At 38.2% G+C, this 15,948-nt stretch overlaps 2 protein-coding genes across 3 annotated transcripts; both read right to left on the reverse strand.

Moving 5' to 3' along the window:
- Positions 1-161: 161 nt before the first annotated feature.
- On the reverse strand, positions 162-8,882 carry cdk5 (cyclin dependent kinase 5). Of its 2 annotated transcripts, none has more exons than XM_065954179.1 (12): positions 8,693-8,882; positions 8,302-8,390; positions 8,128-8,195; positions 7,952-8,012; positions 7,789-7,845; positions 7,515-7,610; positions 7,189-7,263; positions 5,028-5,124; positions 4,373-4,444; positions 3,905-3,963; positions 3,729-3,809; positions 162-3,495 (listed from the first exon to the last, which is right to left on the reverse strand). In XM_065954179.1, exons 1-12 carry the CDS (start codon positions 8,727-8,729, stop codon positions 3,409-3,411), a joined length of 879 nt encoding a protein of 292 aa, XP_065810251.1. In that variant the 5' UTR covers positions 8,730-8,882; the 3' UTR covers positions 162-3,408. The 2 variants fall into 2 exon arrangements, with proteins under 2 accessions (XP_065810251.1, XP_065810250.1); XM_065954178.1 differs by having other exon boundaries at positions 5,028-5,120; positions 7,185-7,263; positions 8,693-8,881.
- A 1,647-nt stretch (positions 8,883-10,529) lies between these two features.
- On the reverse strand, positions 10,530-15,754 carry abcb8 (ATP-binding cassette, sub-family B (MDR/TAP), member 8). Its single transcript, XM_020649544.3, has 16 exons — positions 15,546-15,754; positions 14,896-15,226; positions 14,637-14,792; positions 13,977-14,071; positions 13,752-13,857; positions 13,503-13,664; positions 12,985-13,070; positions 12,773-12,870; positions 12,557-12,662; positions 12,403-12,436; positions 12,159-12,295; positions 11,967-12,061; positions 11,737-11,870; positions 11,453-11,600; positions 11,126-11,376; positions 10,530-10,925 (listed from the first exon to the last, which is right to left on the reverse strand). The coding sequence occupies exons 1-16, from the start codon at positions 15,641-15,643 to the stop codon at positions 10,842-10,844; spliced, it is 2,121 nt and encodes a 706-aa protein (XP_020505200.2). The 5' UTR covers positions 15,644-15,754; the 3' UTR covers positions 10,530-10,841.
- Positions 15,755-15,948: the final 194 nt, after the last annotated feature.

Consider the following 15,948-nt stretch of genomic DNA (forward strand, 5'->3'; position numbering starts at 1 on the left):
TTTATCCTTTACCTAAGTCTACAACATCCACAGTATACATGGCTCTTGTGCAACAACATATTAAAGAATCTCCAAAAAAAAGCTGGAAGAATCAAAGTGAGTTTGAATGTGAAAGACATTATTTTTTTCTTTTCAGGTAAAAAGTAAAAAGTTGACCAGAATACATTTCAACAAAAGGTTTATTTATGAACTGCTCCTGAGCTTTTCAATCACATCGCTGCAAATTTAGATTTTCCCCTTGTCCTTGATACGCTTCAAGACTTCAGTTAACCCGTTTTTAAGAAAGTTTGAAACTTTTCACATATTTTGAGTCAACGTGAACAACAACAATCCTTCAACTTTGTAGCAGACAAACGTCATTCTTTAAGAAAGGTCAGGTGATACGATCAAGAGGTCCCAACAGTTGCTATAGACCTTGTGTTGAATCAGTTTGATCAAACATGTCTCAAGTTATAAAATCAACTTTCAAATCTGAGGAGCAAACTTAATGTATTTATGTTCGCGTTTCTGAATACCAAGTTTTATTGGCTGAAATATACACGAAAAGAAACACTGAAAACAGCTGTCCTAAGTTCTACTAAATGATACTGTCAAAGTGCAAAATCCACTCTTCATTCAACATCAAAGTTTCAACTGTGAACTCTAAAGCTGAAAAATGTTCGGTTATCATGAGAGAATGAAATACTGAGAGCAATTCATTTTGTTTTGTTTTTTTCATTATAAGTTAATCCACGCACACACACAAAAACAACCTTCAAAAACTCAAAACCCTAAAAAGAGCCTGCGAAATACTACCGATCATGAAATCATTCAAAAGGAGAGTTCCTTTGCAAAATGCAGTGGTGCTACATTTACAACGAATGCAAACAAATGAGCAGACATTCCATCATTAATAAATACATGCATCCATTATCGTGTCTCACATCAGCAAAATGAAAACCAATCCTCTCTCTACTAACACATCTACTTCAAACAACTCATTATGTAGGCTTTTATGGGATTAATAGCACTGTAACAATCTGGAGAAAAAGAAACGTTGCAAGCTGTTTACCGTGTTAATAGAAGAAGTCACAAAATGAAAACAGCTAATGGTGCAAAACAATCATAGAAAAATACAGATTATCAGTGGACTCTTCAACCTATAATTTAACTAATACAAAAGCATTTGAGAAAAGTACAAACACATTATTAAACTGATAAAGATCATTTAAAAAAAAAAAAAAAGAATACAAAAAAAAGTAATCACTAATGGTCCACTAGTCAATAACATAAGGTTTATATTTATATATTGGCCCATTTACTGATAAGTGTCTAGAATCCTGGCTGTCAGTGTTCAACATCATTAAAAACATGGACATGTAAATTATTTTAAATTAATCTGTTGGTTATAAAGTGTGCAAAAAATAAAAGATAAAAATAAAATAAAATAAAAGGGAAAATAAAAAGCCTAAGGGGGGGGGGGGGGGGTCATAAATCATCTTCTCATACTATCATACAATCTGGTAACAGGTCGTGGGACAAAGCCTTGGTCTAATCACTTTACCATCATAAACCCTTAACAGTGTATTTCACAGCTCTATTTGATTAACATTCCTGTCTGAACATTGGTAGTTTAAAAGTTATTACAGAGGAAACAGAGGCTGTGTTCATTGAACACACCTTCAAAATAAAGTGTAACCTCATAGCCAGGAGTGCAAACAGAACGCCAAAAAAAAAAAGCACAATTAAAGGCAGGGTTAGTCATTTTCTCAAGATACACTTTTTTAAAGATTTTGGTTGAAATTGTATTTACCGTAGGTCCTGATAGACATTAATAATTCATGTGCTCTAAAAAAGGAACAAAGAAAATCCGTCATCTGTAGCAGTTGTAAGCCTGTAAAAACTTGCCTGACCAATGCCTGCCAGGAGGTGCCAATCTGATGAACCAATCACACCTCCCTGTCTCCCTGCTCGTTCTCTACCCCATGCATGCACGAGCCCACACTGGACCAATGGTGTTTGGGCATGTAAGTGAGGGGCATGGCTTTTAGGGGAGCACAGAGGGGAGGGGGTGGGTGCAGATGGATCACTGAGGGAATGCTACTTTCAAAATCGTGCTAGTTTTCGAAAATGACCAACCCTGCCTGGTGTAATGTTTTCAATATCGAGTGAATGGATAATAATGAACAGGATTTAGTATGAAACTTCAAATAATATAGCTCTGGATTCCATGGAAATTATATTTAAAAACAAAAACAAAAAACTTGTCCAATACAGTGTTGAAAAACAACGAGAAAAAAAAAAAAAAAAAGACTTAACCTTTATAATGCAACAAATAAAACCAACCCATCTATTATTCTTAAACTGACAAATCAATTTTATTTTATTTAGCATCATTGTGCCATTTTCTTTCTAAGGAATCTGTGGTCCCCATTAAAACGAGTACAGATGGACCAGTACCGGTGTATTGTACAGCTAAAGATGTGTAACAAGAACTGCTGTAAAGAAGTGCAAGAGATATGTTTGAGGTCAGTGACTAGTAGTGTAGCCGTTATTTAATCTTTCCTCACATATCCAAACTGTATGTTAATATAACCAACGTTTGGTGTCTCTAATAGAAATCTAGGCTAAGCAGGCTTGTCTTTGTGGTGTGGGAAAAGATCAATATTGGTATTGGCATCGAAAATCTCATATCATCATGCTACACTGATGTTAAAATCTAACTGGCAAAAACTACTTGACGTAACTCATTACAGTGAGAACAGAAGCCGTACTGAAAGAAAGGCAGTTTGTGTGTCAGATGCAGAGTGAGTGTGTGTGTGTGTGTGTGTGTGTGTGTGTGTGTGTGTGTGTGTGTGTGTGTGTGTGTGTGTGTGTGTGTGTGTGTGTGTGTGTGTGTGTGTGTGTGTGTGTGTGTGTGTGTGTGTGTGTGTGTGTGTGTGTGTGTGTGTGTGTGTGTGTGTGTGTGTGTGTGTGCAACACTGTCAATCAAAAATGAATTGATCAAATGAGATCACCACAGATTCAAAGAGCTTATTTTCATCATAAACACTTATTTAAAAGCAACAAGAAAAAGCTGATGTCTCTTTGATTCTTTGGGAGCTGAGGGGCTTTTTTGTCGACGACCATATTCACAGGTATAAAATAGATTCAATGCAACACCAAGAGCTCCCTCCCACATTAGCGCTAATTGACTGGAAGGTCTTATATGTAACAAATTAAACTGACTGGCCACTGAAAAGAACCTTAAACCTTTCCGAGCCACTAGGACTTTGTTCCACACAGAGGCACAGCAGAATTAAAGCAGGGGAGTGTTTTGAAAACTGGTGAGGGATTTGCCTTGTTGAGACTGGTGCTAATGACCCAACAGAGGGAAGGATGATTGATTCTGGTGGCTGAGGCTCAGGGAGAGGCAATTTACTGTAGCATTTAGGGTGGACAGAAATCTGCAAAGTAAGGGTGCTGCAAGGCCTCTTCTGCAGAGATCCTCTGGACAGGATTACATTTCAACAGGTTCTGGGTGAGAGCAAAGGAAACGTTTTAATAGGTGAACAAAAACTGCTTCATAGAAACAACCGTTTCATTTTAGCTTAAGTAACCACACTGTTGCACAGCTATGCAGGTACTTAATTCATGATTAGTTTAATGTTGGTGTGCATGAATTGAAATGTTTATCTGAAAGAGCAACATAAGTGCAGACTAATTCCTCCAGAAAAACTTTAGACAGGTTGAAAGTGAAGTGAGAGTACCTGGAGTAGATCCCGTCCTGTGCTACTTAGTTTGGGGACCACGTTCACCAGAGACGTGGTGGCTGGGTACATGGGATATGGCTGCAGGAGGAAACAGAAGCAGTTAAGAAATCGAAAACGAGAGATAGCCTACACACCATCTGCCGTCTAAGAACTTTATGATGTCAATCATTTACCTTGTAGTCGGGGAGTTTTGTCATAGTCTGCCACTGTTCTTCAGTTGGTGTACCCAACAATGTACAGAGTGGTTAAAGAAAAACTTCTTGCAACAGAGAGGTATGCATGTCAAACCTGTTCAATCTTACTGTTTGTAAATCATTGTTTGTATGGTAGATCAATAGTTCTACATGGCCTCAGGGCGGCTGTGGTTAAGTCGCACCCTGAGTAAGGAGACTGTAGTCCTCCAAGCAGGCAGACCAGGTTCAAGTCTGACCTGTGACCCTTTCCTGCATGTCATTCCCCTCTCGCTCTCTCCCTGGTTTCCTACTCTATCCACCTTTATGGCAAATAAAGACATTAACAAAAATAAATGAAAGGAAAAGTTCTACCAGGAAAAACCATGTGGTCTCAGAGTCTGTACGAACAGAAGTGCTATGTAATCAATATCCACTTTTAATGATTTAAAAAAAAAAAAAAAAAAGGATATCTGAAGATTCTTTTCAACTGGTCGTCCACATCGTTCCCGGGGAATAAAGGCCTCCCAGCATTAGCCAGCTCTGAACAAGACAGAAAAACAAAATTAAAAAAGGATTCATTGGTTAGGGTACGTTTCAATCTGAGATAAGAGACGCAAGCATAAATTACTTTTCTATATTTTTACCACCAAAAAACTAGCAAACAAAATAATTCAATCTAACATTAAACATGAAAAAACCCAAACTAGATAAAAACAGACTAATTAATTAGTGTCTCCTCTCCTGCTGCATTACATAATTGTACATTTTGAATGAAATACTGAATACCTTCAGTCATCTTTGCTCTGTACCATTAAATAAAGTGTATTACACACATTTAAAAGTGTAATTGAGCCAGAATATCTCACCTCATCTGCTTAACTCCTTTTAATTTGGTCTGTGCGTACTTCTAAACCTGCACTGTGCACTAGTGTGCTTAAAACCTGAAGATAGACTAGAGCCTGACTGCAATACATTAAACACTGTTAGCAGGGTTCTTCAGATGCCCTTCACCTAATGAGGAGGATTTTTTTTTACTTTGAGCAGTATCCTACTCACAGAAGGTAACAAAGCAAAGCATGAAAAAACAAAAAACATTACTAGATCATCACAAACAATCACAAACCTGCAAATATGCAGCCAGCTGACCACATGTCAATTGAGGTAGAATAAAGTTTAGCACCAAACAGCACATCTGGAGGCCGGTACCACAATGTCACTACCTACGAACAAATCACACAGTTAAGTGAAAGAATTAGACCAATTAGACCAATAATCACCGTGTACTGCTGTTAATGACACCGTTCAGCAATTTAGTATAATGACCATTCCCTGGGGGGGCGGGTGGTGGTTTTTTGTACTGATTACACACAAAGGCAAGGATGTGGCATCACTGACAACAGAAGAGTAAATGTTCATCTTTTATCAGCTATCTGCTTCCATTACAGCACACCTAAGTGACACTGTGCCAAACTGCTGCTTTGTCAAGTCAAAATGTTTTCCAGGGTTTGAGAAAATGCTTTTTTTTTTTTAAGTGCAAACAGAACAGAGAAGAAAATACGAATAAACTGAAGTTTTATTCCCCAGAGTAAATGTGTGGGCTGACTGAAAACAGTCCAAAGTGCTCATGCTTCAGTTTGAAAAGTTTAAAGTTCAGTCTAGTGTAGATGTTAACTCCATTACCACCTGCTGCAGAATCACAACAAACTTTTCAGTTGATCACTTTTAGAGTAAAATGAGGGCAAATACAACCAGAATGACAAAGATCAGCTGTAATATTTTATTTGAACAGTTTCCTACTTGAAGTTTGACAAGTTGTCTTATTGATGATTATGCTTATTTAACACCCTATTAGCATTCTTAGCATTATTTATTGCTGATCAGTCATGCATTATGTATTCTGTCTTACAAGCTTCACTCACCATTAGGGTTGTTTTGAGTGTGGTTTGTTCTTGTGCTGTGCTGTCATGTATTCTAACTGTTTCGCACTGATACTTTCACACAACATATAAATACAGCTGTTTGAATTGAATTGAAGCTGCTTAGTAATTTGTAAACATATTATTATTCAGTCACAAGTATTGGCTGTTTTCGTTTAAATTTACAAGGTAGGAAAAAAAAAAAAGCACATGGATGACATCAATTGAGTTTGTCCTTTTGAGATGCTTTAAACACTTGTTTCAGAGACGCTCCTAACCTGGGGGGGTTTGAGGACTTTTAAATCATCTGTGTGAATGTTTTACTGGAGCCGGATTTCGAAAAACAAGAGTAGAAAACACAAAGCAGTAACATCAATGTCGACACTTATCTTTGATTTGGAGGGATTTGACTTCTCTTTGCTGGCAATAATGCTGATAATTTATATGACTATACCATACTGTCATCGTAAGTTGTCCCTTAATATAATGTATGCTGCATATTCTCCATAGGGTATATATGTGTAGTGTGAAACAACCACTGGCTCATTCATTTCTACTTTCTGAAACAGCACTAAAAGTCAGTGGGTAATACATCTTCTAAAATAAAAAGGACCTTTTAAAATGACCTTACTTTAACTTCTCAATGCTTCAAACTGTGTTCCCCTCCAGGTTTTCAGTTTAATACATTTTCAGATCAGTAGAGTCACCCCTGGTCAAGTGCCCCCTCATGAGATTGCATTGCTGGGCCCTTAGGTCAGGCCTACTCAGACCACTACACCTATCTGAGACGTGCCTATCATCTCGCTGATGCCATCAGCAACAACAAATACATCTCAAACCACTTAGACCATATTCTGCTATGTGTTCCTTTCTCTCCCTTTGTGGAAGTCAGTGCAGAAACTTTAGGACCTCAGAGAAATACAGACATCAACTTTCAGTACAAACTGAAAGCAAAAATAAGTGCAGCTTAACGGCCTTAACAAATTGGGACAAACTACAAGAGACAACGAGAATGGCAGAAGCAGTTTGATTTATGCATGACCACTGTGCCCTATGAACATTTTTATACTGACATTTGTTTTTTGTCATGACTTCCAAAAAAAAAACCTGAAACCATTCAGCTTGGTTTTGTCAGTTTTTACAACAATGAATATATTGTCAGTTTTTAGATTATGAAAATATTATACTAGGGGTTCTTTACTTTGACTAATCAGTCAAAATAACAATGTGTGTCAGTGCAACATTTTAAATTCCTATAATTACTGGCAATACAATTGTACAGTCACAATTAAAGAAAGACATGCAATTACACATAAGTTGTACATTTTCATTTATAATGTGTTAATGTGTTAATGAAGTAGAACCTACCTCTGCTGAGTAACACCTTACAGGAATGCCAAAGGCTCGAGCCAGCCCAAAGTCAGCCAGCTTTAACTCCCCGTTCTGCAGACAGAGACACAGGTCAAAAAATCTCCATGACATTAACACAAATAAGCTACAGCATCAACAGTGCCTTGCATTGAACTATACATTTAACACATGCCATAGTATGTTGGACTTGTATAGTGTATTTTTAGGTCGCCTTCCTTTTGCTTACAATATGATGGACACAAAAAAATAAAGCCAATGTATTTTTCCTCATAAAGGTAAGAATATTTACAAGCAGTCAAATCAAAGTCCACTTGGACACTCACCCTGTTAATGAGGAGATTCTGCGGCTTCAGATCTCTGTGAAGAACATTTCGACTGTGGCAGAAAGCGAGACCTTTCAACAGCTGGTACATGAATGACTGCATTAGAGAAAGAGAGAAATGGTGATCTTTAGGAGGCTCAAGGTGCACAAGATGTACCTGATATACTGATTTAAAAAGGCTACGAGGATGCAATAAATCATTTTAAAAAAAGGATATCGACACACATTTCAGCAGGGATTCTTCTTGTGGTTAATCTGGAACGTTAATCTCTCACCTTCACAGTTTCAGGATCTAGATCCCCATTGCAGCTGTCAAAATACTTCTTCAAATCCTGCAGTTAATAAGAGATGACATGAAGCAGCCTTGGGAGGGTACATATTTAAATAAAATGTAGGGTCTGGGGGTGAGGGGGGGGGACGACGACGACTTTATCTCACCTGATCACAATATTCAAAAACCAAAGTTAACTTCTTGTCACTGTGCAAAACGTCATGTAGCCTATAAAAGAGAAGAACATATTGAAGTCTGTGTTGGTTCACGTCAAGGTAGGTTAAATGAAAACTGCAAAAACAGTGATTCACTACCTGTCAGTTCAACATGAGCACAGACTGACCTGACTATGTTTTTATGCTTTAGTTCCTTCAGGAGACAGATTTCTCTCAGGGCAGAACTTGGCACCCCCTGATAATAATAATTAAAAAAAGACACCCAGCTTAGATTGGTAAAAAGCTGCCTAACAATCTGCCAGCATGTCATTATAATGAATGTTGTTATTCTGAAAACATACCTCGTCATCGTCGTCCAACCTGACCCGTTTCAGAGCCACAATTTCGTGAGTTTCTCTGTTTTTAGCCTTAAAGACGGTCCCATACGTACCTGGAGGTGAGATAATGAGTGTTAAAGAGAGATGTTGAATGACTGATGAATGGCATTAGCAAGCTGCAAGACGTTAGCAAGCATTAACACCGTAAAAGCCGACTGACAGAAATCTGACAGCTCACTTCATGACACACATTAGAGTATGTACAAATAGTACACACTGATCAGTATATTATTATCTATGGTTTCAATCACGGTAGGCAAAGTATTTCAATCTAGCTAACGCCAGCTTGCATGAAGGCTATATTAGCAAACCAGCTTAGCCTATAATAACTTTATATAAGGTGTGTGAAACTTACCCTCTCCGATTTTTTCAAGCTTCTCATATTTCTGCATTTTTGGCCAGTGAAGCCAGCCTTACGGGAGCTAGCAAACCAACGACTTAGAAACAGCCCCAAAATGGGGATAATAATCTATAGCTAGCGTTAGCTTGAAGCTATCTGCAGTTTCTGCTTCTGGTCGGTCTGTAACAAAGCTTGGCTTGTTGGTCATCTAGAGGTCAAAGGTGGTATTGCAACTCCAAAGATGCCCAACATAAATTCCTGTACGCCGCAACATTTTATAGCAACAAGTATTTTTCCTGTCCTTTGAAGACATATAATGATAGTTCGGTTGTAAAAAAAAAAACCCGCATATTTAATGTTTTTAGTTTGTAAACTGGTTCGCACTAGTAATGAATTATCTCCGGCTCGACCCACATGTTGATGACAGGTGTGCAGCAGTGTGTTTCATACACTATATCTTTTATGTACAGTAATAATAATAATAATAATAATAATAATAACTTTATTTATATAGCACCTTTTAAAAACACAGGTTTACAAAGTGCTTTGACAAACAGCAAAAACAAGAACAAACTAAAGCAAACACAGAAGAACATAAACAACAGCAAGAACATAGCAAATGCAAAATACTAAAAATAATTGAATACAATTCAACAGAAAAGAACCCAAACTGCACGATACCCTACAGACATATATAACCCGACCATCACAAGAACCATTATAAGAACCCAGGCAACACAAGAACCCAACAACAAGAGCTGAGACCAAGAGGACCAAAGATTTAAAAAGATGTTAGAAACTAAAAGAGAGTCCATGTGTACTTGATGGCTTATGTTGACTTATGAGGTGTCTGGAAAATAACTTTTTTTAAATGGGTGTCCTATTCTGAAATTGATAACACCTAATCTAATATCAAACAGCAAATGGAAAGTTATTGGAAGTTGTCAGTCTACATGTTAGTGTAGTGTTAGGCCACATTCATTTCATTCTCACTGCCAGGGGGCCAAATTGTAGTATACAAAAACGATTACAGTCAATTATGTCTCAAATTTAACTCAACATATACCAGTGATCAAATATAATTATGGACATTTTTCTGGTTTTCATGATTTCATGGCACATTTTGTCATGTTTTCTTCATGTTTCCAATTAATTGATATGTAAAAATTGACTTGAGGGCCATATTTGAGGGCGCATGCGGCCCCCCGGACCACCAGTTGCCCATCCCTGGTGTAGGGTTATCTATTAAGTACAAACAGGCTAATAATAACAGCCTAAAACACATACCTGTATGTGTTTTTTCAATAGTGTAGATACAGTTCAAACTGATTTTAATGTAACCATTTTGCTTACCCGTTTGGCAATGAGTCAATTAAAAGCTAAATGAAAAGTGATGACAATATTGACAATCCAGACTCAAGATTTAGCTGAAAGTTTGTAGAATCGTGTATCCAATTAGACATGCCAGCTTTAAAAGATGGTTAGAGTTATCACTTGAAAATGTAGTAATATCAATTTTAAGGTATAGGAAAAAAAAAAACTTTCATACACAAAAATAAATAGAGTTTTCTAGTGCTGCCAACCCTGCAGTTTCTCCTCAGGTGTCACAACAGAATGGATGATTGCAGGAACAAACTGAGACCCAGAGTGGAAATCACAATTCGGTTTGTTTTGTGTCCCCCAGCGTATAGTACAATTTAAACTGTTGGACCACTACAAGAAATTAGACTATCCACAAAAAACATACAGCTCATTACTGAGGTCCAGGGAAGACCTTGGAACCCTGTTTTTGTGACAAAACATGGAAATAATTATAATCCAATTAAGGGAAAATACAGCGTACGAAATGAAACAAAGTTTAATACTTTATTGTTCAACAATGAATTTATTATTTCTTTACAGGAAATGAGAAAACAGTAAGAGAAATTACCATTTAACTTAAATACTGTACAGTAGTGAAGTTTGTTTATCAAAGGATGATCTTGTTGGTCCACTTAAACATTTACATACATCAATCTGAAAGTCTCTCATAAAAGTAGAGTTTGTAAATGAACACTACATGTTTATCATAATTGATCTGTTCAAAGTCTTTCCTATTTAATTTAATTTAAAATAAATCTCTTAAGTGTCGCTGTACATCTAAAGTGAACACATTTTTGTGCGTTCATTTCTGTCCCTCTGTTCTTTGTCTGCGGATCAGATCAGAATAAAGTCCTCCTTTGCCCAGCAGTTCAAGATGAGTCCCAGCCTTTAAAGAAGAAAAGATGTTAGATTATATTTAAAAAAAAAAAAAATACACAATTACTACATGAAGGTGGGTGAAAACCATTAACCAGTGTAGTGTCAATTCATGTCAGAACTTCTTTGAACTTGAAAGGAAGTTAAATTAATTTAATTATAACAAGAGATAAGAGCCCTTTCATCTCTCTGAGCACCCTGCCTTCTCACCTCCACTATGTGGCCATTACTCATGACACAAATGAGGTCAGCGCCCTGGATGGTGCTCAACCGGTGGGCGATGATGAGCACAGTGCGACCCCTTGTGGCCCTATCCAAAGCCTCCTGTACCACCCGCTCTGATTCCGCATCCAATGCGCTGGTGGCTTCATCCAGCACCAGGATGCTGGGGTTCTTGATCAAGGCGCGGGCGATGGCAATGCGCTGCTTCTGACCACCGGATAACGTCACACCACGCTCACCTGGGGATAAGAAATCTAAAGCTTAACCTGTCTCACAGATTTTCGTACTTGCAAAAGTCCAAACGAGAGAACATACCAACTACAGTGTTATATCCGTCTGGGAAAGCTGTAATGAAGCCGTGAGCGTTGGCTTGCTTGGCTGCAGTGATGACCTCAGCATCTGTGGCCTCAGGCATCCCAAAGCGGATGTTCTCTATGATGGATGAGCCAAACAAAACTGGCTCCTGCAAACAAACCGAGAAGATACTGTTAAAACTGGTCATATTTAAATATTTATTCATAATAAATACAATTAATTTGGCATTTTTTTCACATCCCTAAGTTAAAACCTAGGAAGCATTAATGATAAGCGACATCTACCTGATTGATAAATCCAATAACTTGTCCCCTCAGCCAGGAGAGATCAAGTGTTCGGATGTCAAGTCCGTCCAGCATGATGACACCGTTGGTTGGGTCATAGAAACGCTCCAGTAATGATGCCACAGTTGACTTTCCTGCAGTAAATCATATTAATTCACTTCAAACCACTTTCTCCACCATGTTTTGAAAAGTCACACAATTTCATTCAATCTATTTTATTCTGAATTTACCTCCTCCAGATTCTCCAACAATGGCAACAGTTTTGCACGGAGGAAGTGTTAAGTTGAACTTATCTAAGATCTGATGGCCAGGTCTTGTTGGATAACTGAAAATGTAGAAAAATAGAAAAGAAACAAGTTGGTATTGTCTTATATTTTGGTTCCGTTTTTTTTTTTTTAATTGAGTTAAGATGAGGTTCCAACCTGAATGAAATATTCATAAAGTCTACTCTTCCTGTTAGAGAGTCGTACGGGATGCGTCCTCCACCAGAGAGTGGGATGGTCGGCTTGAGAGCCAGGTATTCAAAAACCCGAGCCCCAGAGCTTAGTCCTCTCACCATCTGTTACACACATCATAGATAGACGGCTTAGTTTCTCACTTAATAATATTTCAGATCTCTATACATGTGCACATATTGAAAGGCTGTGTATGTGTATATTTCTTTACCTGCCCAAATAGGATTGAGATGCTGGCCAATGACCTGAGCATACAGAAAATGCTGGCGTTATACCCTTACATTGTCTACATTAAAACTGGTTCATGTAAATGCAAATGGAAATTACAATCAATCATTATGGAAAAAAGTTGTATTATTTTTTACCTCTGAACAGTCTGGGAAGCAACCAGGAAAGACATCAGGTCTCCAGGGGACAATTCATTGCTCGAAATCAAAGTCCCTCCAGCAAAAATAGTTCCGAGTACGATGCCTGGGTTTAAAACACACAACACATGAAGAAAGTTCAGGAAGTCCTTAGACACAGCACCAACCTTCTCAACAATGTGTTGTTTATCAGTTTACACATTCAAATATACTCACAGTTTAACGCAATGTTTGACATTCCTTGGAAAACAGCTATTCCAGCACCAAGATTTTCATTCATTTCACATGATTTGTCAACTTCGTATGCGTATAACCTGCAAAAAAAGGTTTTGAGAATGAAACCATAGAATTACTGACAAACAGGTTACTTTGTCTCTACAAACACTATGCCACTAAGAATATTAGAACACAAGTACAGTCTAACTTACTGGAGCTCTCTTTCCTCCATTGCAAAGGCTTTCACTGTCCGCACATTGCCAAGCGCCTCATCTGCCACTCCTGTCGCTTTTGCGACCTTAAATTAAACACAGACAGAGATTGAAAAATACATTTACATATCTTTTCGATACCTAAATATATTCATTTAAATGTGTCTCAAATTGTACATGCTGTTGGTTTAGACACTTAAGTAATACTGAATACTTAATACATACTTAGGGATCAAAGTTTCTGACAGCAATTAAGAAATAAACTAATCACTGACAAGTTTTAGAGGAACTTTAGATCCTAGTATTTTAGAACAGACTTTAGAACTGATCTATTATGGTTTGGGGAGGAAATACAGTACATCTGTCTCAAATCATCTGCTACTTTCTATGGCCTTTAAAAACAAGTTTTACTCTAATTGTATCTCTCCAAAGGCAAAGCAGTGAATCATAAAACTATAATCATTACATACAGTAGTATTGTCCTAGATCCTAAACATGAGTTATATTATCTGTATCACCTGTTCTTGAGCCAAACGGGATAGTTTGCGAAGGAATGAGCCGAGGAGAGCCCCTGCTCCGACCAGACAGGGAAGGACCACAACAGTCAAACCTGTCAGTTTTGGGGAGATGACATAGAGAGAAACGAAACATCCAACTGTCTGGGTGATACTCCTCAGACCCTGCCAAAAAAAGAGTAAGAAAAAAGGAATAAGAAGGCTTTAACTATAACCAGTAATATCTAACAACTCAAATGTAGCACTTTATACCTGAGAAATGACCAATTTAAAGGACGACTTGAACTCCTGAATATCAGCAGTCAAACGATTCACCAGCTGCCCAGTTTTATTGGCATCAAAGAAAGCAACATCTTGCCTGTGACAGAAAAGAATGCTGATAATGTTATCAATAGGACTTGGATGTGGTCCAGCTATAAGTGTAAAAGATGTCCATTAGCATCAAAAAGATTTGCTCCAACATTAGGGAAAATGTACCTCAGTAAGGACGCAAAAAGGGTCTTCCTCATGTCTGCTGCCACTCTCTCCCCCACCCTTGAAAGCAGGATGATGTAGCCGCTCGTCAGCAGTCCCTGCATAAGAAGGTTATTAATAACCATTTTTCAAAACAGCTGTAACGGTTTCACGTTTTTTTATGCGCAAATGTTTTCTCATTGAAAATTATGTGAACATAACATGAAGACATGATAAACTATTAAAACTTGAAGTACATCAAATTCTCAAAATCAGACCTGCAAGCTATCAGCTCAAAAACTTCCTATGACAGCTCTCCCCAGTCACTACCGGTGTTCCTCAGGGTTATGTCTTGGGTCCTCTCCTTTTCATCATCGACCTCCTACCTCTCAGTCACATTTTCAGGAAATTTGGTATTCACTTTCACTGCTACGCGGATGACAACCAGCTCTATCTGTCTTCCAAGCCCAACTCTGCCCTCCCACCTTCATCAATCTCTGACTGTCTCCTAGAAGTTAAATCCTGGTTCTCTCATAATAATTGGAGCCTCATAACTCTCAGAATTTAGAGTTATACTGCATATGATCACTAATCTATTATTGAAAGTTTCTACAAACAATTTGTCAAGGCTTTAAGATAGTTTGTTGTGCAGCTGTGAACATATAGATTGTCATGTTAACTTACTTGGATTGCATAAAGCCCAAGTAGTTTCAGTGCAGGACCCTTTATCTCCTGGACATAACTCCTAGTTTGGTCTCTCAGGAAACGTGCCACAACATTCACCAGGTCTCCAAGTAGCAACGGGATTTGAATATTCAAGATAGCAGCGCCAAAAGCAAGCTGATGAGAGAAAATGTGAATATAATAGATGATCATAATGTCACAGCATGTTGACTTTAAGAAGAAAAGCTGATAATGCACAAGTGAACGGATTCAGACATACCACCACAGCACCGATGAGAGCAAAAATTTGAGGTTTGACAAATTCCCACAAGATATGCCATTTGAAGTCAGGCACAGGGTTTTGGGCGACAACATCCACAGGAATGTTGTTATTCTCATCTGCCTGGCAGTAGGCGACATGGCAAAATAGACGTGCAGAGACAGTGAGCACTGCTGGTCCCAGGATGAATCTGAGAGCCACCCCGGGGGGTTTGGATGTTCGGGTTGCGGACTGGCGGACGGCTCGATAAGTGAGGCTCCAAATACGACTGACTGCATTTCCAGGCGGCTGTGAGGAGCTGTACGTTTTAGATACTGGAGATCTATACCCACTGAAGAAAGAATATGAATACAATTAGGCATAGAGCAACCCATCATGAAAATATTTAAAGGCTATGTAACAAAGGCTTTACCCCCACTATAACTGACTTGAATGATTGGTCTTTACATTCTGATCACATTCACAAATATTAAAGTCCACCCACCTACTTCAACATCGCTAAATAAAATTAAGCCAGCCATAAAGATATAAATACTGTACAGATAACTGAGGTAGGCCAATTCTAACAGTGTTGATTAATATGCCCTGTGTAGAAAATAGTTGACGGCTGTCATAATCTAAACAAGGTAACCCCGGTCACATAACCCTACCGTGACAGTTTCCATGTGTCTGCTGTTTTGTTGCACCTGGAGTACAATGACCGCCCCGGCGCAGTAATGCTTGTTCTACAACACAGCAAGTGAAACATGTTTTTCCCCCACTGTTAAAAAGCGCGTTAGGTGAAATTAGTCTTTAAGCTTTACAGTAATCCACAAGCAACATGCAAGCTGCCATTTTTAACTATGACCCAGAGTGCATTTCTGTATCCAAAGGGAGGTCGTTTTAAACCTCGTGTATTGGTTTATATATTTATATATACAAAACATTGGTTTAACTCATAATCGGTAACAGAGTGGAGGGAAAGAAAAACACTGCATGGCAACGACCGGGTAAAAAAAATAAAAATAATAACATTTCGTGAGAAACCATAAAAAAACTACAAACCAAACAGGG

The sequence above is a fragment of the Labrus bergylta genome, chromosome 4 (assembly GCF_963930695.1).
Source record: "Labrus bergylta chromosome 4, fLabBer1.1, whole genome shotgun sequence".
In the NCBI taxonomy this organism is placed as follows: Eukaryota; Metazoa; Chordata; class Actinopteri; order Labriformes; family Labridae; genus Labrus; species Labrus bergylta.

What these genes read in the sequence shown, in the direction of transcription:
- cdk5 (XM_065954179.1), bottom strand. Translation starts at nt 8,729, where the DNA reads ATGCAGAAATATGAGAAGCTTGAAAAAATCGGAGAGG. An exon ending in TTTTTGAATATTGTGATCAG is followed by an intron (nt 7,846 to 7,951) that starts GTGAGATAAAGT and finishes TATTAACTGCAG; the next exon opens with GATTTGAAGAAGTATTTTGA. An exon ending in TAAGGTGTTACTCAGCAGAG is followed by an intron (nt 5,125 to 7,188) that starts GTAGGTTCTACT and finishes ATTTGTTCGTAG; the next exon opens with GTAGTGACATTGTGGTACCG.
- abcb8 (XM_020649544.3), bottom strand. Translation starts at nt 15,643, where the DNA reads ATGTTTCACTTGCTGTGTTGTAGAACAAGCATTACTGCGCCGGGGCGG. An exon ending in GACACATGGAAACTGTCACG is followed by an intron (nt 15,227 to 15,545) that starts GTAGGGTTATGT and finishes TTCTTTCTTCAG; the next exon opens with TGGGTATAGATCTCCAGTAT. An exon ending in GTCAAACATTGCGTTAAACT is followed by an intron (nt 12,663 to 12,772) that starts GTGAGTATATTT and finishes TTTTAAACCCAG; the next exon opens with GCATCGTACTCGGAACTATT.